The sequence below is a fragment of the Gastrolobium bilobum genome, unplaced genomic scaffold (genome assembly GCF_033153095.1).
Source record: "Gastrolobium bilobum isolate Gb01-03AN ecotype WA unplaced genomic scaffold, APGP_CSIRO_Gbil_v1 utg18566, whole genome shotgun sequence".
NCBI lineage: Eukaryota > Viridiplantae > Streptophyta > Magnoliopsida > Fabales > Fabaceae > Gastrolobium > Gastrolobium bilobum.
This window is the reverse complement of record NW_026899779.1, coordinates 170,700-197,985: the sequence shown is the minus strand read 5'-3', so window position 1 is coordinate 197,985 and position 27,286 is coordinate 170,700. Positions and strand designations below refer to the sequence as shown.

Here is a 27,286-nt window from a genome sequence, read left to right as displayed (position 1 = left end):
ATTCTTTCTCCTACTAGAGAGATATTGAAATGTGTGCAACAACTTTTTTTTATTTTTGTTTTTTAATGAGAGGTGAGACCCATTACTTATTGTGTCTATAGTAGGAGAATTTTTTCTCCTACAACATGAGAAAAGATGAGACCCTATTTATATTCGTACTCAAAATGATATCATTTTGAGTTGAAAAATTAAAAAATTATAATAAAAAAGACTATTATAATCATAAAATAAATTATAATTACAAAAATACTTTGATTTTCGTCTCAAAACGACGTAATTTTAGATTCAATGTAGATATATTTATCTACATTGACGGTAAAAAAAGCGAACTCTTTATTTATTCTTAAAATTATTTTATAAAATAGTTATAGAAATTGAAAACAATTATTTTTTATGTTTTGTTTTAAATTAAAAATCAAAATAAAAATAGGAAAAAATATTTCTCTGGTCTCTGGAGATAAAACGACGTTGTTTTGGGATTATAAGATTAAAAAATTATTATGATAAAGACTAATATAACTCTGTAATATATTATAATTATAAAAACATATTGATTTTTGTCCCAAAACGATATCGTTTTAGACTTATCGGTGATAACTTATCTCCATTGACTGAAGAAATCCTTTACCCATAAAAATAACGCAGATATATTCTCTAAATTTAATTTCAAAAACAAAAACAATTATAGTTTTTAAATTTTTTTCTTACAAAACAGATTTTGTCAAACAGATTTTTTTATTTTTTATTTTTCTGAAAATCAAAACAAAGCACTATGTTGTTGTTGTCGTTGTCACCTTGTCCTGCTCGTCGAGCTTAGAATCCATCCATACTTACTCCATCATGTCAGGGTACACTTACCATTCCTAATTCCATTTTTTTCTCAATATCTGTGAAGTTTAGAGTTATATATTTATTATTCTATTAATTTAATTCTGACGCGTTAAATAAATTAAATGGTTAGTGGTATTAGACCACACTGCACTTATTCCAATTTAACTTTGGTTATAGAATAGAACATTAGAATGCATGGGTTACACTAGTTTTCTTCTCTGCTTACCACTATGCTTGTTTCCTCAACATGTTGCAAAAGTGGGACTTCCAAATGGTTAAAATATTGTTCTACAAATTTCCATTTACCAAAGGGACATGAATGTTCATGTTCATGTGAATGTTCATCCCTGATGAACTTGTGCATCCACAAAGTCACCGAGGTAATCTACTGTTCCACTTTCCACTTTCCATTACACTCTGTATATTCTGCTAATCTAACCGCTGCAACTGCTTTCAATCTTTCTTCAATTAGGAGATACATAAATATAACACATTTTCTGTACTCCCAAGGGACCTGAGTCAGAAAATTTTTAACACACTGGTTTACTCACGTCGTCTCACACTTGCTTCTCTCCAAGCTTTTCGAGATTGTGCTCTCCAGGTATTTCATTTTAAAGTTCTTTGTCAATTCCCAAGTTAATTATATGTTCCTTAGCACTTTGTTGTTGTTTGACAGGATCTTTACTTGGGAGAATATGCTGGCGTTCCTGTCAATGATGCTTGGATGGATGTCATCTCATCACAGGGCTTATCTTTGCTTCATGTGGATCTTTCTGGCTCTGATGTCACTGATCATGGCCTTACCTATCTCAGACATTGCAAAAATATCATTTCTTTAAATCTTAATTACTGTCCCCAAATTTCGGATCAAGGACTGGAGTATATTAGTGGTATTCTTCTGTTTCTGCACCTGAGTTTTTCGGCCTTTTGACCATAGTGATGTAAAAAGGGGAACATTTTATTGGATTGATTCAAAATCCAAATATTTTATCAAAATAATATCGTGAGATGTGCATGGAGTGTGTGCCTTGGGGAGATGTGCAACTTGTGCATGGGCGAGGGGGTGAAGATGTGCCTGCCAGAGGCACAAGTCACGCATGAAGTGTCAGGCGGGTCAAGGGAGAAGCTTATGGCGGGGGGACCACCACCAATGGGCTAAGCTAGCCCAATGCTAGCAAGTGAATTCGACACCATGTCACAACCCAAAGCCTTAAGGTTTTGGGTTGAGACGTGGTGTCGAATCCTCTTGATATGGTGGTATAGCTTAGCCCATTGGTGGTGGTTCTCCGCCACGGGCTTCTCCCTGGACCCGCCTGACATGAGGAAGGTGCGCTCCATGTGACAATTACACATTCGTCCATGCACAAGTCGCGTACCTCCCTATATGTGTCTCACGGTATTATATTAACAAAATATTTGGATTTTGAATCAATCCGCGAAAGAGTTCACTTTTTAAGTTAAATGGGTCAAAAGACCAGAGTCTTTCCCATCTTTGCATATGCACTTACTTCATTTATTTCATATATTTGTACTTTGGGTGTCTTTTTACATGTGTTGATATTCATGCGACAATACTTAGGCCTAAAGCTTTGTTCATGATCAAATTTTTCAGGTCTCTCGAACTTGGGATGTTTGAGTTTTAGAAGAAACGATGCAATTTCTGCTCAAGGATTGAGTATCTTTTCTGGTCTTGTTAACTTGGTCAAGTTGGATTTGGAGAGATGTCCTAGGATTCATGGAGGCCTTGTTCATCTTCAAGGTTGGTTCTTATACAATGTTATGTGAAAACTCAACTAAACATTGTTCTTTGGTGCACTTCAACAACTCCACTTATTATTCAACATTTAAACGATTATTTTGATTGGATGCTTTGTTCTCTCACTTGATGGAGATATATCAAGTAGATAATCTCATTTTACTCCTTTCAAATTGAATCGTTGGTTAGGCAAGAGAGCCACGTAGGTAACCCCAAGGGATGTGATGATCTGTGTAGGGGTGTCCTTGACAGCAATGGTATGAACCAAGGCTATGCAAGGATGTCCCAAGTGATGTGTACGACAATGGGGGTGGTGTAAGATGGTTACAATAGTTCTCCAAGTTGACAGAGTAACGGCTCATACAAGTAGAGATATTGTGTGTCTGGTGGAGAAGAGGGAGCGGATATTTATAGGTTCTATGGTGGATAAGGGGAGAGAGCTAAGTCAACTATCATGGGGAGGAACCATTTAGCTTGCAAGGAACTTTGCAACTGCTGTGCAGGGAAAGTATAAAAGGGGAGGCATTTTGAGTGCTGTTCAGATAAAGGGGATGAGGGCGAATCCCAAGTAAGACATTCTGGTGTCTTATGTTGGGAAACCTATTGCATAGGTGCTGATATGGCAGAACCATCGAGGTAGGGCTGAGGTGGTTTGGACCCTTGATATTGGGCCAGGCAGAACACAAATCATTTGCATTGGATAGAAGTCTATCTCTTCATAGAGTTAGGTATTGAAAATAAAATTTGAACAAAAATTGGCTTCCATAACAAGTTGAATCCAGTTTATCAGGATCGTGTATAGTTATTGGTTTTCCATCTGTTGCAGCCCATGCATGCATTTAGTTGCCATATATGAAAGCAAATTGCAAATGAGTGCATCTCAATGGAAAAGGGGGCATGTGCACATGATGCTTCTTTATTGATACTGTAAAGAACCATTTCGACCAAAAACCTTAAGGCGGTGATGACCTTTTTAATAGTTTATATTATTCTCTAACACTCTCTCTCACGCAAGAACCCTTTGGACTTGAAGTGTGGATTACATAGTCCCAAATTTTTGTTGTTTACCTTGTGCTTAATTAATTCCACTTTGAAAGTGGGATTACTTAATCCGTATCCTCACACGAGAGCACTTTGGGCTTGGAGCGTGGACAATGCAACAGGCCCAGCCTACCTGTGCTAAGAAACTCCACAAGAGAAAGTGGGGGGCAGCGAGGCTCTGATACCATGTAAAGAACCTTGGGATACACCACCCTGAAAGCTAGCTCAAAGGGTGGGAGTGCCCAAAGCCTTATAAACTCCACATTAGGTGCACATACAATCAATGTGGGACTATATATCTCAACACGCCCCCTCACACGAGAGCCCATTGGGCTTGAAGAGTGGACAATGCAACAGGCCCAGCCTACTTGTGCTAAGAAATGCCACTGGAGAAAGTGGGGGGCGGCGAGGCTCTGATACCATGTAAAGAACCTTGGGATACACCACTCCAAAAGCTAGCTCAAAGGGTAGGAGTTCCCAAGTCCTTATAAACTCTACATTAGTTGCACATACAACCAATGTGGGACTATATATCTCAACAGTGGGGATGGTGAGGATCGAATTCATGACCTCATAGTCACTGAAGCTCTGATACCATGTAAATAACCATTTCAACCCAAAACTTTAAGGTGTTGGGGGAGGGCCTTTTTAATGGTTTTATATTATTTTCTAACATTCCATAGCATCAATATCAATAATAGAATAACATTCCTACCATGCGGTTCAAGAACTATATAATTCTCTAACAGATACATTGAATTTGCGGAATGGTAGTATCCTCCTTTGTATCTCTTTTGCATGAGATGGTCTAGTTATGGCTATTAAATGCAGGATTTGATAGAAATGAAAATTGATAGAACCAATAAATGCTTGAGTGATTATAATCAAGAAAACTGGAAGTGTGGGCATATAACTGCAATGATTAAAAGCCTGTGTGGGTGTTGTCTTCCCCTATTCATGGCAAAGATTGACTGAAGTTTACATGCCTTATAATACTGGTATACAGTTGAGAAATTTATCTACAATTCAATGATATGATCTGTATTTTTCAGGTTTAACCAGGTTAGAATCTCTCAATATGAAGTGGTGTAATTGCATAATAGATGATGATATGAAGCCTATATCAGGTTAGTTGCCACTGAAATTTTGAATAATTGAGAATTTTACCTGAGGCTAACTGTCTACACTTCTATTATGCAGTTAGTGTGTTTTCTACCTTATAGCAGTTCCTGTTAAGTTTATTGGTATCCCCTCTTCATGTAGAACAATAAACTTGGAGTACACCTCTAGGGCAGAGTACTCCTCTAACTAGGGTTTCACATGCTCTACGAGGGAAATGAAATCCCAATCACATAATTATGCAAAAGGTGTGTCAAATGTTTACACTGATTGTCTCATAACCACACATAATATCAAAATAACCCTATTCTATACTGGAATAAGATAATCCAACATAGGATAAAATTCCTAAAAAAATAATCTCAAATGAAAAACCCAAATTTCAAAATTAAAATCCTAAAACTACTTACCCATTTTTGCATCACCTCTCTTAGGAACTACCAAGAACTTATTACAAGACTATTTTTTAACAAATGAAATGAGATGTACTATTCTCATCAAAGGAGTTTCTGTCAAATAATGGCTCATTGCATTATGACAAATGTTGGTTTTATGATGTCTTATGTGTGGGTTTACTTTCATAAATTTTCTTCCTCTATACCTCTTACCACTTACTATGCTACTTTGAAGGTCTTTTGCCTTCATTAGGTGTTAAAACTGGAAGACAATAAATGGAATTATCCATGTAGGCCAGAACATGTTGCAGTGACCGTGTTTGACAACCATATAATAGTCAGTGTGCATTAGTGTTATATGATCATAACCATTGTATTCTCAGTATTACATTTCCTGAAAGGGGATACATGTTTCAATAACTAATGGTACAATTTATTTGATTTAATTTACTTCCAGAGCTTACAAAGTTGAAAAGCCTAGAGATTTCCAGCAGTAAAGTCACAGATTTTGGCATCAGTTTTCTAAAAGGTATTGTGCCTTGCATTGTTAAGAGCATCAGGGAATATATGATTATCTTATACCAGTTAAGATATTTTTATAGGTTTGTGTGTTCAGAAAGGTTTATATCCTGTAACAATGCTTCATTATGATATTTTCTCTCCTGGAGTGCGAAACTTGAAACTGATAGGTTCAACATAGCATTGTCATCTTCTTCATTGTTGCAGCAGTGTCATCTCTCATATGTGTGATTTTGAAGGATAACTTAACTCTCTTTTTTTTTAAATAAAAAAAATAAAAAATCAGTCAAGACATTCAATCTCAATTGTGTCTTTTACATGTGGTTTCTAGTTGTGTAAAAACTAGAGTTCAATTGGGTGGGTGGGTGGGGGGGGGGGGATGCATTCTTGAAAAAATCTATTTCGTTGATGATATAAAAAATTTCCACTTATCCTTCTAAGTAGATATTGTGAAGTTCATTAGCAAACAAGTTGTGGTATCAAGTCTTAGAACATGCATTTTGCATGCCATCATTAATTCCAATATGCACTGGTTTTATTTTTCTAATGTACTGGATATTTGTTAATGGTGTCTCAGTGCCGATGTATAAGTGTCTCTGATCATCAGTTTTAAATGAAGTTTTGAGTTTCACTGTTTAATATTCATCTTTCTTTCTTCCATTTTTAATAATTTCTCAGCTGATTTCAGGATTAAAAAAGCTTGCTTTATTAAATTTGGAAGGGTGCCTTGTAACAGCTGCATGCTTGGATTCTCTTGCAGGTTAAATTACTTCATAGATTTCTTTTATGCTGATTCTGTCATGGTAATATTAACTAGTTGTTAGGATATAATCTTGGTTATTGCCCCGTAAATGCTTGAAAGCTTAAAGCTGAACCACATTGTGTTTATTGGGATGCCTTCGGCATATCACTCTCAAAAGATTGTGATTTGAGCAAATTTTTGAGTCGAGGGGGATGTAATTTTTGGATTACATTCAAATATTTTTACAGATTTATTTGTTATTTGTTTTAAGCTTCTCAATGTCAGCATAGTATTTATCTTTTTGCTTTTATTAACAAGTATACTATTTTGAATCAGTTGCTTCTTTTGTTGGATGTAATAAGAAGTTTAACTTGATTGCCTCTCTCTATTATACAATGAAACTGAAATATCTACGGAAGTTTTAATTTGACATTGTTTTGTTCTCTGCCAGAGCTTCCTGCCCTGTCAAACTTGAATCTTAGTAGATGTAATCTTTCTGACAATGGATGTGAAAAGTTTTCACGTAAGTTGTTAATACTTGTTTAGCTACTTAGTATATATTTGCTTATTGAGATTCACTTTGTGGCACCATAAGAATTCTTGGGGGTACTAAATTTGTAGCATTGGCTTCTTTTTTCAGGACTGGAAAATTTGAATGTATTAAACTTGGGATTTAATGGCATAACAGACGCATGTTTAGCACACTTGAAAGGTGATTTGAAAAATTTGAAATTTATGCAAGTATAGTTGCTATAAGTAACAAGCCACCTATAACATAAATGTAAAGAACCAATTCAACTTAAAATCTTAAAGTATTGGGTGAAGGCCTTTTTAATAATTTATATTATTCTCTAACATATCCTTTCACGCAAGAGCTCTTTGGACTTGAAACGTGGATATTGCAATGGCCAATTATTTTGGTTTACCTTGCGCTTATTTAATTCCACTAGGAAGTGGGGGGAGATGAGGATCGAACTCGTGACCTTGTGGTCACTGAAGCTTTAATACCATGTAAAGAACCAATTCAACCCAAAATCTTAAGGTATTAGGTGAAAGTTTTTTTAATGTTTTATATTATTCTCTAACAATAAAGTAGATAGACACCTGTACTTGTTCACTCTTCACTGTCTTAGATGCAAGTTTTACCTTCTATTGAGGCAGCTGGGAAGCAAGATCTGACCTTGCCATGACTGCAAGATGTGAGATCAGTCAAATCACAATTTAATGAGAAATGTTAAATAACTCTGAAGTTATGCTAAAATTACTGTTGCAAATTATGTGACCGCCAAGTCAGCACTGCCAAGTCGTAAATTAACCAAACAATTATGAAAACAAATGAAAAAAAGTTATTCGGAATAAAACATAACATGATTTATTGTAAATATTCTTCATGTGTCACCTCAAAAGTCAGCACTGCTATTGACTTGGAATGTCATAACAATAATTTTGATGCAACTTTTGGACCATGTAGCTTTACTCTAATTTATTGACTGTTTGACAAGTCCACCTTTCTAAGGATATATCTAAAAGCACACTAAATCCAAAATCGAGTTAAACCATGGGGACTAATTGCTTGTTTTACCTTATTTTTTTAAAAGCAGAATTGAAAAATTTGAAGAGCTTGAACCTGGATTCATGTAGGATTGAAGATGAAGGATTGGTCCACCTGGCAGGTAGATGCTTGAAACTCTTGAGAAATTCTTGGCTAGGTATTGCCTACCATAGGCATTCCATTCAATATTAAACATGTTTTGTTGGAACCAGGTTAAAATTGCACTAATCTTTAAACAACAACTCCACATGTTTACTAAGAAATGGAATGCCTAAGAGATGATGTGGTAAGCAATGTCTAAGCAAGAATTTCTCATCTTAATTATGATTAACAAAGTAATTCTTGCACTGTGCATTGGTTTCTGATTTGATTTTTTTGTTCTTTCCTTATAGCAACTCTACTTGCATAAATTTACACTTGTACACTCCTCACGTATATGTGAAGTCATTGGATAGTAATCTGATGTAATTATGACTTATTTTTAATGGATTATGTCCATTCCCCACAACTATGTAAAGTCATTGTACTGCATAATGGGCAACTGAGGGGGGTTTTCTTGTGCTGTGTTGCTTTTTATTATTCTCAGCCCAGTGAGACAGCACTAGGCCTACCAATGTCTACCCAGCAGCCCAGCTCCAAGCATACACCATCAGACCATTGGGCTGTTTGGGCCAAATTTTCTGTGGGCTATTATTTTAATGACCCAACCCTTTTTTGTGGGCTATTTGGACTTGTCCCATTTTGGCAGCCCTACTAAATGTGATTACTAATTGCATGTGAATGCTTTTACCTTGTAGGCCATCAACAATTGAATTGCTTGGAACTTTCTGATACGGAAGTTGGAAGCAATGGACTACACCATTTATCAGGTTAGATATACCACCTTATATTACTTTAACCAAAGTTTATGCGCTTTTATAGTTATTTACTTTGTGAGTAACTTGTTCTTGGACTTTCATTGTAATGTAGTATGCTTTAATCCAAGGAGTATTGTATGCATGAGCTATAGTGATGTAGAATTCTGTGACCATCTTTGCCATGGACTCTAGTTTTGCTATTTTTATTATTTTGTTATTATATTTCTTGTAGGATTGTCTAGTCTGGAGAAAATAAACCTGTCATTCACTATGGTTAATGATGCTGGTTTAAGAAAATTGTGTGGACTCTCATCTCTCAAGTCTCTAAATTTGGATGCTCGCCTAGTTACTGATACTGGACTGGCAACCCTATCAGGTATGTGTTCCTATGCAAATTTACAATGCAAAGAATGGTTTGTTTATCTTCGGGAGGCTTCTAAATGTTTCATTACCTCAGGTTTGGAATGTTACCATTGATTTCGTGCTATAATCTTTCCTAGAGTTGGCTACTTTATTTTTCCAAAACATTAATTGCATAATGCATCATTGTGAATTTACTGATGCAGGTTTGACTGGGCTTACTGACCTGGATTTGTTTGGTGCTCGAATCACAGATTTTGGAACAAACTATCTGAAAAGTATGAAATATTGTAATAATATTAGTTTCCAACATGTGGTTTTCTTCTATCTTTCATCTTTTTGTTTGTTTCTTACTGTTAAATAAGAAATAGAATCAAGTCTAGTTATAATTATTCAGTACTGTTAACTTGCATGAATTTGATTTAGTATGTAAGGTAATTATAAAATGCATGTATCTTAGTTCATCAGGCTTCAGCTACCAGAAATGTAATTATATTGGACTCATAAGTTTGACCTGACCACTAAAATCTCAGATGTGATAACTGTAACAATTAGTTTGTCCATTTTACCTCCCTCTCTTCAAGATTTGTTGGTCTCTCATGTAAAAATTATGACATCTACATTGATTTGGTGAAACTCTTTTATCAATCAATCTTCAGAATCAATCTTTATTCCCTTTGTGGTTAGCTGTATTATGTAGAATTAACTACTAGTTAGTGTTAGTTCTTTGACTAAGCCCCTTTCAATTGTAATTTGAATTCATAATTTGGGAACTGTGTTTATGGCAAAACAGACTTTAAGAACCTGAGGTGGCTGGAAATATGTGGCGGAGAATTGACTGATGATGGTGTGAAAAATATCAAAGAGCTTTCATCTCTGATGCGCTTAAACTTATCGCAAAACTGCAACCTTACAGACACTACCTTGGAGTTAATTTCTGGTATTTTTTCGTACCTTTATTTTGTTTTAGAAACAAGTTTACTTTTGTTTTCCTTCTGAGCAAGTGGAAAAGCCAAAATAATCACATTAAAAACCACTCCCTGTTAAACCTGACTAGCGAGTGTGGGGTGGAAGAAATCCTTATACGCAGCCTTACCCTTGCATAACTGCAAAAAAGCTGTTTCCTGGATTAATCACATTAACAAATAAAAATCAAAACGGAAGTTATAGGGCCTCCCAGTGAACTTAGTTATCTGCTTTATTTATTCTTTACTGGTCACTTTCCTTGGCTCCTCTTGTTTTTGAAAAATTCTTTTACAATTAAGTTGTCTTACTTACATTAGTGGATGTTAGACTTCTCTTGATACTTCACGGAAAGCAGCAATATCTAAATGTTTGGTATAATTTCAATTGCATGATCATAGCTGAAAAGTAAGCTCTAGACATAATGGTCTTGTTGCATGAGAATCATAACTGCAATAAATTTTCCACGTACATTTTCTTGGTGTTTTAATAATGAAAAACACATGGTTGCATTTATTGCCTTGGATCTTTGTGAAACTAAGTATAGGTGGTTGTAATTAACTCTTTGTGCCAACTAAGTTATATGCACGCAATTTCAGGGCTTACTGATTTGATTTCTTTGAATGTATCAAATTCTGGTATCACCAATGCTGGGCTGCATCATTTGAAAACACTAAAGAACTTGAGGTCTCTGTCATTGGAGTCCTGTAAGGTGACAGCTAATGGCATTAAGAATCTTCAATCAACAGAACTCCCGAATCTGGTTAGCTTTAGGCCCGAGTAGTTGGGGTGGTATCCTAATATAGTCTATATTATATTATAAACTTTGTACTAACATTTGCATGTGTTAGAAAACTATGGAAAGACAACCTCAAATTGTTTATACTATATATTGGCTATGGCTTCATGAAAGGTTTGAATTGCCTCTTTTGCTTGCTATGAAGTTTTCTATTATTTTATTATTGTATGATATATAAGGTATGTATAGAACATCTGTATTTCATGTGGGTTTGTGCATGAAAGTATGAAATGTAAATCTGCACTAATCCATAAATGTAATGGTTTAAATTATGAATTCAGTAATATTATAAGTTGTCACTCATCACCTAGTCTGGTTTGAAAATTGAAATAATAATAATGAAATATAATGGATACTGGATTGAAATTTTTTATAGGAAATATTTGTATTATTACTATTTGATCCTGCGGCACGGCCCAGTCATAATAAAGGACTCCTGATGTTAAGATGTTCAATCTCTTATTGTTGTGCAAAACGAATATTCATCTTTGTGTTAATTTGGAAGACTGAGTTATCTCTAATTATTATATTCATCCTGCACTTTAAATGTTATTTTGGTACGTATATATTTTATTTAATCATTTTTTGTCCCTGGATTTATTAATTTAATATTTAAATGAATTAAATAGTAAATATTTAATTGTTTAAAAACTAATTTTAATATAACTATAAGCTTGTTTATAATTTTAAATATATAAGGTGACATTTTAATCTCAGTTTTGTAAGATACTTACAAATATTTGTTAATATAATACTTTAAATTAAAAATTAGTAAATATTTCTTGTAAGAATAAATTTACCCCGTGAGTTTTGTAAGATACTTACAAATATTTGTTAATTAATATAATACTTTAAGATAAAAGTATTTTTTCAATCATTGGAGATAAAGTTATTTCCAGTGAGCGCAAAACGACATCATTTTGGGTTGTAAAATTAAAAAATTATAATGATAAAGACTAATATAACCCTGTAATAAATTGTAATTACAAAAAAATCATAATTTGTGCCAAAACGATATCGTTTTGAACTCATCGGAGATAATTTATCTCCATTGACTTGAGAAATTCTTTACCCATACTTTAAATTAAAAATTAGTAAATATTTTTGTAAGAATAAATTTACCCACTCATTTACAAATTTTTTGTATGAATTAATTTATTTACTCTTACATATTAAATTAAACTATATATTTTAAGAACAATTTAATCTTTATTTTCTCGTAAAAACAATATTTTCTACAACACCACTCGCTAGCAGAGGATTACGCAAAATTTCACAGACTAAATATTGACATCATAATAAGCAAGAAGAGTATAACATAAGTATTCAGCAGAGTACATTAAGTTACCAAAAATATAATTCTAGTGACAATCCCTTATAGCTCATTACACAACAAAATGTCATTTAGATACATAATCCATATTTCAAAGTAGTAAATATCAGCATCAAACAAAATACAACAATCATACCAGCTTGGAACCATCCTCTTGGATCTTTGGACCTGCCACATGAACCCACAAGGTGTGAGAATTTTCTCAATAAGAGGTTCTATCTCTCTTCTTACCACTCATCCAAGACAAAAATAGTGCAGCAGCATTAAAAAAAGAAAAAAAAATTATGCACATTAATTCAATGGTTCCATAGCATCAATATCAATAATAGAATAACATTCCTACCATGAGGTTCAAGAACTAATTTCAACTTAATACTATGCGTGCAACTAGCTGACCTATGCGCATATTTGAGCTCAAAATACTGTGAAACGTCGCAAACATTGCCGACTATCATATTCCTCAACTTGCAGAATATGGCACGAGAAAATTTCACAATTACAATGTTATAAATGTATATATACTCTATTACAATAATTTTAAGCGCTCATAGAACAAGGCAAATGAAAGATATAGTCGTAAGTATTCCCTGTTAAAGTTGTGTCATAAGTTTAATTCTTCTTTCAACTCATACCATAAAGAATCACATGGCTGGTTTGGCTATAACATGACACATCCAATCACTTTGTCTTTCATATAAAGCACACAGGACAACATACATATATGCAATCACATGGCACATGGCTGTGTGATAAGTGATTCCATCATAAGGCAAGTTTCGTACATACTATTTTATCCATGGTTCCAATATAAAGTTTATAAACACGATTACATATAGGAAAATCAAAGATTTCAGCACATTAAAACAAGGAACACAAGTTTGGGCTTTTGCCACAAACTTATATCAAAGACTGGGAATGCATTTTTGTTTCAAAAATTCTGAATTTATGATATGTCAAAGTAGACATCAAGAGCTTTCTAACGAGACATAGATCATACCATTTGGATAGTATACCTCAAGATCATCCTACTTTAAGACTGCTGTTCAGAAACAGGTGTACTGACAGGACAACTGACTTTGAACGAAAACTGGGAATGCATCTAATATCCATAAATTCTGATATTTGAACACATGAAACAAGACATCTAGGGATTTCTAATGGTATATAGATCAATAGATCAAGATATGCCTACTTTAAGACTGCTGTTCAGAAACAGGGTGTACTGACAGGACAGCTGACTGAACGAAAACTGGGAATGCATCTAATATCCGTAAATTCTGATATTTGAACACATGAAACTAGACATCTAGGGATTTCTAACGGTATATAGATCATACAATTTGGATTAGTATAGATCAAGATATGCCTACTTTAAAACTTCTGTTCAGAAACAGGGTGTACTGACAGAACAACTGACTTTGAACGAGAACTGGGAATGCATCTAATATCCATAAATTTTAATATTTGAACACATGAAACTAGACATCTAGGGATTTCAAATGGTATATAGATCATACAATTTGGATTAGTATAGATCGAGATATGTGTGCTTTAAGACTGTTGTTGAAAAACAGATTATACAGATAGGACAGCAAACTTCGAATGAAATCTGGGGACAAACCTGTCATTCAAAAAATTTCACACGCTCCAGATTTGCAGAGCTTCCAATTAGCTTTAAGTGGCCACAAGTTTCATTCAATTTCGACAACTCTAGCTCAAGTTATCACCAAATTAGTGCGGACATGTTATCTAGTAACTAAGGACAGTATCTACTCATTTTTCACTCAGTCTAACATTTCATCAAACACTCAATATGCATCCAATATAACTAGAAGAAACATGCCAAAGTACAACTTCAGAACCCTATTATCATCACACAATTGAAAGAAGATCTAGATTACTATGGGGGAACAATTAGGATTCAACTAGAAAATAACACAAAGAGATGCCAAAATGAGGTTAAAGAAAAATAACATACAGTTAAAGAAAATGTTTACTCTCTTACCTGGAGTCAACTGGAAATAACATACAGCTAAAGAAAGAAAAATAACACATAAGAGATGCCAAAATGTTTACTCTCTTACCTGGATTCAACTGGAAACTTGTCAAGTAGTAGGGCGGAACAATTAGAATAATTTGTAGGCACAATCAAGCGCAGGGATTGAATTGGTGACTGCATGGAAGTAAAATTCAAATAAGGACAAAGTTTTATTACAAGAAAGAAAAATAAATACTTAAGATGTATATGGTTTAAAAGTTCTGAGAGCTCACCATCTGTGCTGAAGCATATTGGGATTTTAAGCTTGGGCTAAGAGCCACAGTACTGAAAGAACATTTGACAATGGTCCCTTCTTCTCCTTCAGCAGCAGCAGCTGCTGCAGTTGGATCAACTTCTTCATCGCTTATGTCTACTATAGTGTCAATAAGTTGCTGATTAACCTCCTTAGTTTCTTCCAAAAGGGCATGATTAGCCTGCCATATAAGACACACAAATTCATTATCAGCAATCAAAAACTGTCTAGAGAAAATCCATAAACTTTAAAGTGACTCCCTCACAATCCTAACTTTAGAATTACTTTTAAACCTATTATCTGATGAATCATCAAGCTCTAATGAAACGGATGTCCATGGCTAATCCAGAACATGCAAAATCCTGGTCATTATATAACGAATCCAATTGAATACCCAGGTCAACAATTCAAGACCTAATACGAGAGTTACTCACACCAGCAATAGGTTCCATGTTCTAAGCTCATGTCACCCTTGATTATTGTTCTTAAATGGGGAGGATAATGATCGTCTGTAAAAATGAGAAAAATTATCAATCAAACTAATTAAAAATTAACAAGAAGTATAATTGCGATTGTTGCATGCTACTACAACCAATACTATTATTGCTATAGTTGTTTCTCTTGATTGATTGTGAATGTTACTATTTTACTCTAACATTTAGTAACACTTGAATCTTTAAAAGGCAGGTTTACTTATTAAATTGATCCAATTAATATCAAAAGAGAAAATCTATTTAGTAATTCCTATCTGAAATTTTTACTTCATAAGTTAACAGCCATACAACAATGTCCTGAATACATCATAATCAATGGTATAAATTATTTTTTATCTTTTGATATATGTACAAAATATTGGTAGTTGCAAATAACTTATCCCAGCCGGTATCTTGTGTGTTGCACTAATTGTGTTTGAATTTCATGCATCAAAAGCTCTAATTCAATTGGTTGATTCCCGTAGTAGGATATCGATAGTGAATTTTGATATATAGTCCCTATATGATATGTTTCACTATCTAAATGAAAATATGAAATTGTGCTTTTCTACACATCTGTAAATTGAACTAGCTGCACTTTTTGAATCTAAATCCTTGTAGTCAGAAATATCAAAATGCACAAACTTCTAGCTGGGAAAAACATTCTAATTGAAAGAAAGGGTGAAAAGTAATGTACATAATGTGTTGGTGAATATATATTCAATGTATTGATGCCCATTAATAATTGCAATGGCAGGCCTAAAAATTAAGACACTGATAGTAAAATATGTCAATTATAAAATAAAATGTAACAACTAAAAAAAAAAATTTACCGCAATCCTTGGCTTCTTGATACTAGATGTTGCAGTTGACTCCAAATCAGAAGCCTCCAAAGCAGTTAACTGATGATATTGTTGTTTGAATTGTTGAGTCTGCAACATCTGTTGTTCCTGATGTTGTTTTAGTTGCTGGTGTTGAAGTATACTTGAACCTGGCTGAAGGGGATTAAGATTTGGTTTGATCACGTTTACCCCAGCTTGTGAAGATAAGGAGTTAACATTAGATTGTTGAGGAGCGCTAACAGTGTTTTGTTGAAGGGAGCTCATTGGAACCTGTTGTAGGGAGTTCATAGCATTTCCTTGTCCTGAATACAAATTGGCACTAGTTTGCATTGAATTCATCATATTCTGATGTGTAGTGGATAACCCAGGCAGAGAATTAGGTTGCATACTTGTCATATTATTCTGCTGCATTGTTGCTACAGAACCTCGTATATTTGTCGTTTGCAACTGAGTGTTCATTTGATTTTCATGAGACTGCACCTGAGTAACTTGGGATTGTGACTGTGACAGGGAGTGCATATGGGGAGGGGGAAGCTGTCCTGGTTGCAGTGAAGACACTGTTTTCCTAGACCTATTTGTATTTATGAAATTTATGATCTGCTTCTCACATGGACCAAGTATCTCCTTGAAATGAGGTGTAATGTTGCTCTTAGAAACCTGGAGGAATGTTATAATGCGCTCCAACATAATTTTAAATACCTTCAGCTTTTCAAGCTGCTCTGACTTTGGTTGGTTGGGAAGGGAATCATGCTGATAGAGAAGAGAAGATACACAGTTAAACACAGTAAAAATAAGTTATAAGGAAACACGAAAGTAATAAAGAGCCTCCTTTAAGGAAGGGCGATGACTTGATAATGCTTAGCATACACTGCAATCCAGGATAATTATAATGGAAAAGGCTTCTCTGTCCATAGCGGCTATTAGAAAGTTGCCTTTAAAAACATACCTGCTGAAATTTAGTAGCAATTTTCTGGTACACTTCATTCAACTCTGGCAAGTAATTTTCTTTCATGGTTTTGATCTGTAAGTTAAAATTATCAGAATCAAATAATAATGCATTAGAAACCTTGAAATCTCTCATCCAAACACATATGATAATGCAGTTGCATCAATATATATAGAAAGGATAAGTCTATTTTTTCTCGTCCTTTTGTAAGGCATCTCGCAAGTTTCATTTTCATGCTTAAATTGAGAGGATGTAAACCATCCATGTACATAAGACCATAGCTTTGAATATTGAATTGAAAACTTTTAAAAGTTATCAATGCAATACCACTCATATCAACCCAGAATCAGATAAATAATTATAATGAGTCGTTCTTGATGCCAGCAACTTATAGAGGATAAAAGCTAGTAATAAAAAAAATAACCATAAACATTGAACAGTACGGATTTAAGAAGAGTTTCCATTTTTTTCCTTCAAAAGACTAATGAAGAGTTCTGCGTTCTGACTATTAAGAAAATTCCTCAGAATAAAGCTATCAATCTTCATTATTATCAATCTACATTATATTATTTTAAGTTTTATTTGACAAATTTCTGATGTTCAACCCAACTTACTGAAGAAAAATATGATAAGAAAATAGTATATTACCTTTTGATACACTTCTTCTTGCCAATCACCTCCACTTGGCTGTCCAGTCTGTGCTGTTGAATCAAGAGAATCTACAACAGATATTATATGTTACATAGATAAGAAGCATACAAGGCTAAAAAATATGGATATTTGCTTCTTTATTAAAAAATAAAAATAAAGAATGGGTGAGGTAACTGCAAATTAACTTATAAGAACATTATGCTATCAATTACAAAAAAAAAAAAAATATTGCAATATCTTGTGATTTCACAAAGATGCTTTAAGGAAGTTTGGGGTTATCCTATGGACTAGGCTGAGAAGTAAAGGCCTTGTGCTATAATCATAAACTCAAGTTAATATATGTATATAGTAACGGCATCACCACAGAATTTCTGAAGACTGCCCATAAGTAGCATTCAGACAAGGCAAAAATAAAATGAAAGAAGGTTAAACATTCCAGAAATGGAAGATTTAGATGTGTCAGGCAAGTATAGGGCGAGCCTGTGGCGGGGGACACCACCATCAATGGGCTAAGCTATACCAATTGAAGCAAGTGGGTCCACCGCCACATCTCAACCCAAAACCTTAAGGCATTGGGTTTATGAGTCCATCCACTTATATTCACTTCACTTAGTTCATTATCAACCAATGTGGGACTCCATCAATCTTGAAAATCCCAACAATCTCCCCCTCAAGTATGAAATCCATCATTGGTACGCTCCCCCTCAACCGAGTACCCCGGGTCCAAGTACTCAACCTGCCTTTAACCAATCACCAGGCTAGCTCGAGCTCAACTTGGCTCTACCATTATCAGGCGGGTCGAGGGGGAGCCCGTGGTGGGGGACACCACCATCAATGGGCTAAGCTACACCAATTGTAGCAAGTGGGTCAGACGCTACAACTCAACCCAAAACCTTAAGGTATTGGGTTCATGGGTTCATCCATTTATATCCACTTCACTTAGCCCATTACTAACCAATGTGGAACTCAATCACACTTTAAAATCCCAAAGGTTGAATATTCCAAATATGGAAAATTTTGTGCAATCCCGCCAATCCCAATACTCCTGGGTTTGGCATCTCAGCAGCTAAAGAAACCAAGCCCAAACCTAGAACCAAACGAAACTAATCCGGCATTTAGCAAAATCATCTTATCTGCTACAACACAGTGTCCCTCATTGATCAAAACGGAAAGTGTGAGTTTATTGATCTGAAACATGACACTGGGAGTGAGTTCTGTGCTACTGTTCTACCATTGCTTCTGGTTTGGCCTGCCTTTGTGATTTAGTTTTGAGGAGGTGGTGCTGTTCTGCTCTAGCCCTTGACCTTGAGACACTGGCGCTGCGATTTGTTAGTTAGGAAACCTTATATTGCATTAATTTTAGAAGAGGTGTTGTGCAATTTTGTCTCTGGGTGATTATCTTTATTTCAAAAAATAAAAAATTAGAAAAGAAAAAAAAAGGAATGAAAAAAAAAAAAAAAATATATATATATATATATATATTCAGAAAATCCTTGTTGTTCGGTTCTTGTTTCTGTTTTTATTGTATTACATTTTGCTGTCCAGCCCTAGCAATTCACTGAAATGTCAATATTTTGTTTTTTAATGTTGTTATTTATATCTACTTGTAACCTTTGTCCTATTAGAGTGCATAGACCACCTTTTTTTGGGTAAATAGGGATTAGGCCTTCTTACAGACTTTGATGCCAGAAAAAGCGGCTAAACAGAAAGTTAAGATTTTCACAAAAGAGTAATCCTCCGGTTCTCAATTTTCAATTCTCAAAATAATAAAATTCAACTACTAGAACAAGGGTCATAAGCACCCTTTTATAGACTAATTAGAAATTGATTCAAAATTCAAAAATTTAAAATCCAAAAAATAAGAAAACTTCCTAAAATAAATATAACAATAATTAGATTCTAAAAATAAATAAATAATTACAATTAAATCATTCAAAATACGTCCCAAATCTTTAATCTCAAATCACGCCAAATGTGTTGCTTTCCTTTTCTTCCCAAACAAATCACAATCACATCTGCTGCTTTATTGGGACTTGGATTCGATTATAATTTGTTATATTTCAAATCATTGCCTTTTTCAACAATTGGATCATACTTATTGGGCACAACTCTAGTCGACTACGAGCTTCTTGAATCAATGGTTGGGCCATGTACAATGGGTCAACTGTAAGTGCATCAGACTTACATGTATTATGTATTTTGAATAAGAGTTTATTTTAATGTTAATTGTGATTTCAAAGTTATTCTGCCTGTTTGTGTTATATATATATTTTTAATATATTTTTATGTTAGAGGGAGTGTCACAATTTACATGTCTACCCCCTAAATGATCCTAGGTAGTAGGTAGGATCTACGAGTTTGACAACTTTGGAACCATCAAATTACAAAAGATAAGAGACACAAAGAAAAATGCATAATCACAATTTTACATACTTGATGAAGTTTCTGGAAGGGGTCTTTGTGATTGATATAAATTCTGTGTTGTGGATAACCCAGACAAAGAATTATGCTGCATGCTTGTCATATTATTCTGCTGCATTGTTGCTACAGAACCTCGTATATTTTTCGTTTGCAACTGAGTGTTCATTTGATTTTCATGAGACTGCACCTGAGTAGCTTGGGATTGTGACTGTGACAGGGAGTGCATATGGGGAGGGGGAAGCTGTCCTGGTTGCAGTGAAGACACTGCTTTCCTAGACCTATTTGTATTTATGAAATTTATGATCTGCTTCTCATATGGACCAAGTTTTTCCTTGAAATGAGGTGTAATGTTGCTCTTAGAAACCTGGAGGAATGTTATAATGCGCTCCAACATAATTTTAAATACCTTCAGCTTTTCAAGCTGCTCTGACTTTGGTTGGTTGGGAAGGGAATCATGCTGATAGAGAAGAGAAGATACACAGTTAAACACAGTAAAAATAAGTTATAAGGAAACACGAAAGTAATAAAGGGCTCCTTTAAGGAAGGGCGATGACATGATAATGCTTAGCATACACTGCAATCCAGGATAATTATAACGGAAAAGGCTTCTTTGTCCATAGCGGCTATTAGAAAGTCGCCTTCAAAAACATACCTGCTGAAATTTAGTAGCAATTTTCTGGTACATTTCATTCAACTCGGGCAAGTGATTTTCTTTCAAGGTTTTGATCTGTAAGTTAAAATCATCAGAATCAAATAATAATGCATTAGAAACCTTGAAATCTCTCATGCAAACACATCTTTAATGTGGTTGCATCAATATATATAGAAAGGATAGGTCTATACTAGCATTCGTGGTCAATATGGTACTTGTTGCTTGTTGGAGGACAACACCATAACGGTCCTTGTTCGAATGCTGGTAGAGTCCAAAAATAGAAGAAAGGATAGGTCTATTTTTTCTCGTCCTATTGTAAGGCATCTCACAAGTGTCATTTTCATGCTTAAATTGAGAGGGTGTAAACCATGCATGTAAGGTACCCATGAGACCATAGCTTTGAATATTGAATTGAAAACTTTTAAAAGTTACCAATGCAATACCATTCATATCAACCCAGAATCAGATAAATAATTATAATGAGTCTTTCTTGAAGCCAGCAACTTATAGAGGATAAAAGGTAGTAACAAAAAAAATCACCATACACATAGAATAGTATGGATTTAAGAAGAGTTTCCATTTTTTTTCCCTCAAAAGACTAATGAAGAGTTCTGCGCTCTGACTATTAAGAATATTCCTCACAATAAAGCTATCAATCTTCATTATTATCAATCTACATTATTTTATTTTAGGGTTTATTTGACAAATTTCTGATGTTCAACCCAACTTACTGAAGAAAAATATGATAAGAAAATAGCATATTACCTTTTGATACACTTCTTCTCGCCAATCACCCCCACTTGGCTCTTCAGTCTGTGCCCCCATAAGCTGTTGCTGCTGCTGCTGTTGTGGAGGCAATATTGATTGTTGAGTCATTGGTGTTTGTTGCTGATGAATAATAGAAGTCTGTTGTTGTGGCTGTTGCCTGATAACTTGGGGGTGTTGCTGAAGCATTGACTGTGTTGACTGTTGAATATTATTAGACTGCTGATTGTGCTGAATGCTAGACAGAGAAGATGTTTGCATCATGGAAGGCTGCTGCATAACAGATGGTGTTTGCATGACAGATTGCTGAGAAGATTGCAATTGATTTGATTGTAGAAGGTTCTGCTGTTGCTGTTGCTGCTGCAGCTGGAGCTTATGTTTCAAAAGCTGCAGTTGAAGCTGTTGCTGTTGGTACAGATACTGCTGTGGATTCTGTGACTGCTGCTGTTGTTGTTGGGGAACAACCTGCTGCCTTCCTTGCATTTGTCTCTGGGAACCAGCAAACATATTTTGCATGTGGGAATTCTGGCCAATAGTGCTCCCTACTAAAATCTGTCCCGGTATGTTCTGCATATTGGAATTCTGGCCAACATTTTGGATGGAAGTCCAGGCTAGACTAGATACAGGTGGCAAATTAGGTTGACATGCACTATTATTTTGAATGTTCTGAGATAGAAGCTGTTGGCGTGACTGGGGCTGATTAGGCAAAGAAATAGGATGTTGCGGCCCTGGATTGTGAACTTGAGGCTGCATAACAAGCCCTATTAAAAAAATAATGATTGCCCGAGTCAGAGAAACCAAAAAAAATATGATTTAGCAACACAAGAATGATATCAATGTAAAAAATTAAAAGACATAGAAGACAAAGGTAAAGGATCATATTTAAGATCAGTAGAGTAGAAACTTCAAGTATTAATGATATTTCAAAGGAATAGGACACAATATATGGTGTGCTTGGGTATGTTTTGAAAAAAGTGCTTTTATGATAAGAGTTTTTTACCGAGCCTTTTTTAGGTTTTGTGAAAAGCATGAAAATTGTTTTTTTTTTGTTGACGATTTTGCATTTTTTTAAAAACTATCTACTATAAAATAATTCAAAATTTTCAAATTTTTAAAGGACGTTTTTCTTAAAAAAGCACAAACAAGCCTATAGTCCCAACTCCCAACAGCTTAAGCTGAAAGACAAGAAACAACTCAAGAGAGTCAGATACTATCAGAACATTTTCACCATGCCAAGGTAAACGCTAACCTGGATCAGGAGGTTGATTGCTAGGGCCACCTTGATTCAATGGCATATTGTTGGCCATGGTGCCTTGGGATTTAGTCTCCATTGTAAGCATCTTCAAAGATATTTTCCGTAGATAATCAGACTGAAATTAGGGGATACCACAGTATGTTATAGATCTTCCATATTGTATGTGTTTGTATAGGTAACCTTAAATTGATCATTGCGACGATACAAATTAGAGATGTTGTACCTGGCTTGTTGCAGCAGTAAAAATCTTCTCTTCAAACCTTTGAGCAATCTTCCGAAGTTCATGCAATCCCTCTTGACCAGAAACAGGAAGATGTCTTTTTAAAGTGTCCATTCTACAAAAATGAAAAACAGAAGTTTAATAATTAAATAACACAAATCATAGAGATGTTAATGTCATTAAACAATCTGCAAATGAGAGAAGATTTGTATCATGTAAGAAGATGATAGGAAGCCTATACAAGTGTACACAAGCATGGGCCACAGAGGATCGGACACCTCCTCATGCTGACTTGTGATTGAGAGAAGATTTGGGAATTGGGAAAAGATATACAGTTGCATGGTAGAATATATATACGAGAGGGTAGGAGAATTAGAGGTGGGTGGTGTTTTAGAATTGTGGAAAACTCGGAAGAATTTGAACACTCTAGGAAGCTATTATTTTCCTTGTCTATTTTATTTTCCATTTTCATGTAGGTTCTGTTTCCATTTCATTAATATCAATATCAGGTTTCTTCTGTTGAAACTTATGTTTCTCTCAACTGCTAGGATCATTCCCATCATAAGACCTCATTGAAATCATCATGCTGCGTTCTCATAACCCGGGCCACCCAATCCCTCAACACACACACACACACTCAAAAAAATATATAGAAGAATGGATGTCTGAAATGGATTACAGAGTGCAGAGATTGGGTTGGTAACATCTTAGAAGTATGTGTGACACTGACATGCTAAAGCCCATGCATGGACTTTGAATATGATATTGAAAAATCAATATTCAGCACAGATTCAAATAAACATTTGTTTGGCAGAAAAAAGAACAGATTTTATTATTGTTCTTCACCTACCAAATGGAAATTGGAGCACAAGTTTCATAATATATATGCATTAGACAATTACAGTGTTTGTTTATGTTCTTACACCGTATATTTATTTTTCTTTCCTTGGAGAAAAAAGACCAGAAACCTCACGGAAAAGTTGCCAATCTATGGAACCAATGATTTATATCATTTTATTGTTCTTTTGATATGCATCAATGGTCAATAACTAAAAATCACATCAGTGATACAATGTTGAAACTGAAGCTCACATTTTGTTCACAATTCTTTGGCGTGACTCAGGCTGCAGTTGACCTCTCCATTCACTAGCATCCATATTGGGTTCATTGCCTTGATTAGGTCTCCAATTATTGGTATCCATCAATTCTAAATTAACTGAAACATAAAAACAGAATGTTCTTGTCAAATCAGACTCTGAAAGGTGAGCATATAAAGGGCAAATGTATCCGTAGAAGCATTAAAAAGATAATCAACAGAAATTATTGACAAGCCACAGAGCCAAACTGCCCATCCATAAAATCATGAATTAACTGTAGATTGTAACAAGATACATGCAAGAAGGAACGAGGGCAAAGTAATCCAAGGGAAAGGAGAAGCTCGAGCTGTAGTCACCATGGACAAAGGAGTGAGAAGGATCATACAATTTACACTTTATACAGGCTTTTAGTGGTTTAATACAAGCAATATTACCATTAGTATATCTTTAACACACACAAAATGTCAACCGCAAAAGAAAGGAAAAGATAATGAAGCATGAGTTTCCAGAAACTTAAGAAGATTCCACAGATTGCAATCAAACTAATAAGCATTAAAGATATTTAACAAATGGTAAACAGCATTACCCTTACAGCTTAAAACATAATTATAACGTAAATCGTTAAACCAACGCGCTCTAAATTGATTGAAGATTTCCAAAAGAAAAACCTTGAGAAGATTCCATAAACAGTCAAAGCAATAACGTAACAAAACAAATAATTTTTTTTTTTCATCAACATTTTATGACTAAGAACGCTTATTTACTGAACTTATACCTAGGATGCATCCGAAAATAATAATTCTCTTCCAAAGAATAAAATGTAAGCCGAAACTAAATCTGTTATTCAGAAATTAATTTTATTGAAAAGGACAAAATTCAAATATTGCATATATTTTTCTTCATGTTGAAAAATAATCCCTCATTTTTTCATCCTATCCAGAGTTACTCCAATTAATTTATTATTCTCCAAATTTAACTACAATGGATGATGTTCACTGTTATCATCCTTCGAAGATCTCAAGTCTTATTTCCCCTATTTACATCCCGATGATTCGAAATACACCTCTTTCCTTCTCAGCCTTTCAACTAAACATTACCAATCACAGAATCTGATATTAAGCTTTTTCTAATCAAGATCAATATCATAGAGGAACTCTATTTATTTGATAAATAAACACACAGAGATGAGAGATAACCTGAAGGTGGTGGACGGCGGTGGTGGCGTGAACGGCGGTGGCGTGTCTGAATCGGGAGCTTGCAGGTGAATTAAGGCTTAGCAATGACGCTACCGTCTAACAAGGGCTTTTAAATATGAGTAAAGAGTAAAAGGAATTTTTAGTATGTTCTTAACTCTTAAGTAACTGAGATGACAAAGTAGAAGTGTTGAACTATCTTGACTTTATATCGTGGTATGTTTTTTCTCGATAAGATATCCCTCCTGGCCTCCTAGGGCATGTTTGGATGAAAATTTCTTTCTTCAAAAGTTGTTTTTTTTTCTTGAAAAAAAATATTTCTCATTTTTAATTTGTTTGGAAAAATGTGTCTACTTTAAAAAAAAACATAAGTGTTTACCGAAGAAAAAAAGAAGCATAAGTCACAAAAAAATCAAAAATCTACTTTTTTTCAAAAGATAAAAATTTTAACTTCTAAAAAAAATATAAGTCAAAAGTCAAATATTTTTATAAAAATATAAATAAATTTAACTTTTATAAAAAATACTTCTAAAATAAAAGAAAGTTAAAAATTATTTTTTTGAGAAGGCGAAACAAACATACTCCTGGTCATACATCAAAAAGTGAGTCAACATTTATTTATTTTTGTTATTTTTCAAAAAGAATTGAACCTCACGTACTTTGTATATATGACGACGCTAATGTTCCCATTTTATATAATTTTATATATAGTTTAGAGATTCTAATTCTTTTTCTTTTTCTTCTTTCTAACAATTTTTATACAGGAGAAATATTCTTACTGTCAAAAAACTCATTACCTTTTTAATTACTATTGGAGCAAAAAGAAAGAATGCTGAAAAAAATTTGAAAAAAGAAAAAATACTAATCGAATAGTGATTATGAAGGTAGTGGGGTGATAGTGATTTTCTTAGCTGTAAGAATATCTCCTTAATTTTTATACTTTGTTTTTCTGTATAAAACTGTTTTTTTTTTTTTTTTGGTTGAATATAAAACTGTTTTTTAAAAGATTCAAATATATCAATCTTTTAAAAAAATAGTAATAATATAAAATTTACATCATAAAAATATGTAAATTTTCATTAATTAATGCACTTAAAATGATTTTGAATCCTGAGTGTATTATTTTTGGATTTTTTAATTTACTTATATTTTTAATGATAATATTATAATTTTTATTTTAATTGAGTTGTAAAGTTATTTAATACTGTATACAAAATGTTTAAGATTTTTTTTTCTGTATACAATTTTTTAAGATTTTATTTGTTAGTAACTGAATTTTATCTTATTTTAATAATTAATTTTGAAATATAGAATTTCTTTTTATCAATCCTCTGTGTGCAATTTGTATCATTAAGTTTATGTTTTCTTCCTTATATAATTTTAGTGATCTTACACTATAATTTATGAAATAATGTATAAAAAAATTCACAAGCAAAGTAAATTAAAATTAAACTCCATAAATAATATAAAAATATCAAACTAAACCAACAAAAATGGATTAGTCTTTCCAAGTATTATCTTTCAATCGAACAAATAAAAAATATTATAAAAATATGAACATGAATTAACCTTACTCAATTTATTTATTAAATTAAACAGGACAGGTCATCAAATCAAATTAATATATTTGAAAATATTATGCTTTTCCGCTTAATTTTTTTTCTAACAAACCAATTATGAAATTAAAAAAATTAGGTTTTGTCGAAAAAATAAATTTACTTAATAGATTGGTTTAATTTTAAACTTTATTAGTTTCATTGCCTATGTGATACATGGGTTTTAAAAATAAAAATGAAAAATCGCTAAATATTGAAGCTGATACTTTTTGAAGTAACGACACTCTAATGCCTAAATTAATATTTTACTTTTGAGGATAGTTTATTACAATTTCAATCGTTGTTTAGTTTTTTCCTTCATAACAATTTTATTATGGGTCATTTTCTAATTTGGTTTGGCTTTACGAATTTTTTCCTTATAACAATCTTTTCATAGGTGATTTTATAGTTCGGTTTTGTGCCATAATTTTTTCTTCTTAACAGTTTTATTATGGGCCATATTGTGGTTGGGATTCTTATCATTAAATTCATCTTTACACAACAATTTTTTTTGGTAGGATATTGTAACAACCACATCAATTAATTTCACCGTTAGATCGATTATGTTGATTCTATAATCATATTTATTTTCATCTTTGTACGGTTATGATTTTTCAT

At 33.7% G+C, this 27,286-nt stretch overlaps 2 protein-coding genes across 4 annotated transcripts; one reads left to right on the top strand and one right to left on the bottom strand.

Moving 5' to 3' along the window:
- Positions 1 to 1,061: 1,061 nt before the first annotated feature.
- On the top strand, positions 1,062 to 10,919 carry LOC133293420 (uncharacterized). The gene is made up of 15 exons (XM_061491989.1): positions 1,062 to 1,211; positions 1,304 to 1,432; positions 1,508 to 1,721; positions 2,444 to 2,590; positions 4,681 to 4,755; positions 5,600 to 5,671; positions 6,350 to 6,421; positions 6,855 to 6,926; positions 7,044 to 7,115; positions 8,005 to 8,076; positions 8,753 to 8,824; positions 9,045 to 9,188; positions 9,379 to 9,450; positions 9,966 to 10,112; positions 10,735 to 10,919. Exons 1-15 carry the CDS (start codon positions 1,062 to 1,064, stop codon positions 10,917 to 10,919), a joined length of 1,695 nt encoding a protein of 564 aa, XP_061347973.1.
- Positions 10,920 to 12,269: 1,350 nt separating this feature from the next.
- Positions 12,270 to 25,207, bottom strand: LOC133293442 (mediator of RNA polymerase II transcription subunit 15a-like). Of its 3 annotated transcripts, XM_061492014.1 has the most exons (14): positions 25,077 to 25,207; positions 23,876 to 23,999; positions 22,787 to 22,898; positions 22,558 to 22,678; positions 21,309 to 22,069; positions 20,544 to 20,618; positions 19,904 to 20,348; positions 17,468 to 17,538; positions 16,820 to 16,894; positions 16,263 to 16,623; positions 15,865 to 16,175; positions 14,539 to 14,739; positions 14,352 to 14,440; positions 12,270 to 12,435 (listed from the first exon to the last, which is right to left on the bottom strand). In XM_061492014.1, exons 2-14 carry the CDS (start codon positions 23,983 to 23,985, stop codon positions 12,339 to 12,341), a joined length of 2,829 nt encoding a protein of 942 aa, XP_061347998.1. In that variant the 5' UTR covers positions 23,986 to 23,999; positions 25,077 to 25,207; the 3' UTR covers positions 12,270 to 12,338. The 3 variants fall into 3 exon arrangements, 2 of the variants coding, with proteins under 2 accessions (XP_061347998.1, XP_061347997.1); XM_061492013.1 differs by having other exon boundaries at positions 15,865 to 16,623; XR_009749056.1 differs by lacking the exons at positions 12,270 to 12,435; positions 14,352 to 14,440 and adding an exon at positions 14,993 to 15,067 and having other exon boundaries at positions 14,601 to 14,739; positions 15,865 to 16,623.
- Positions 25,208 to 27,286: the final 2,079 nt, after the last annotated feature.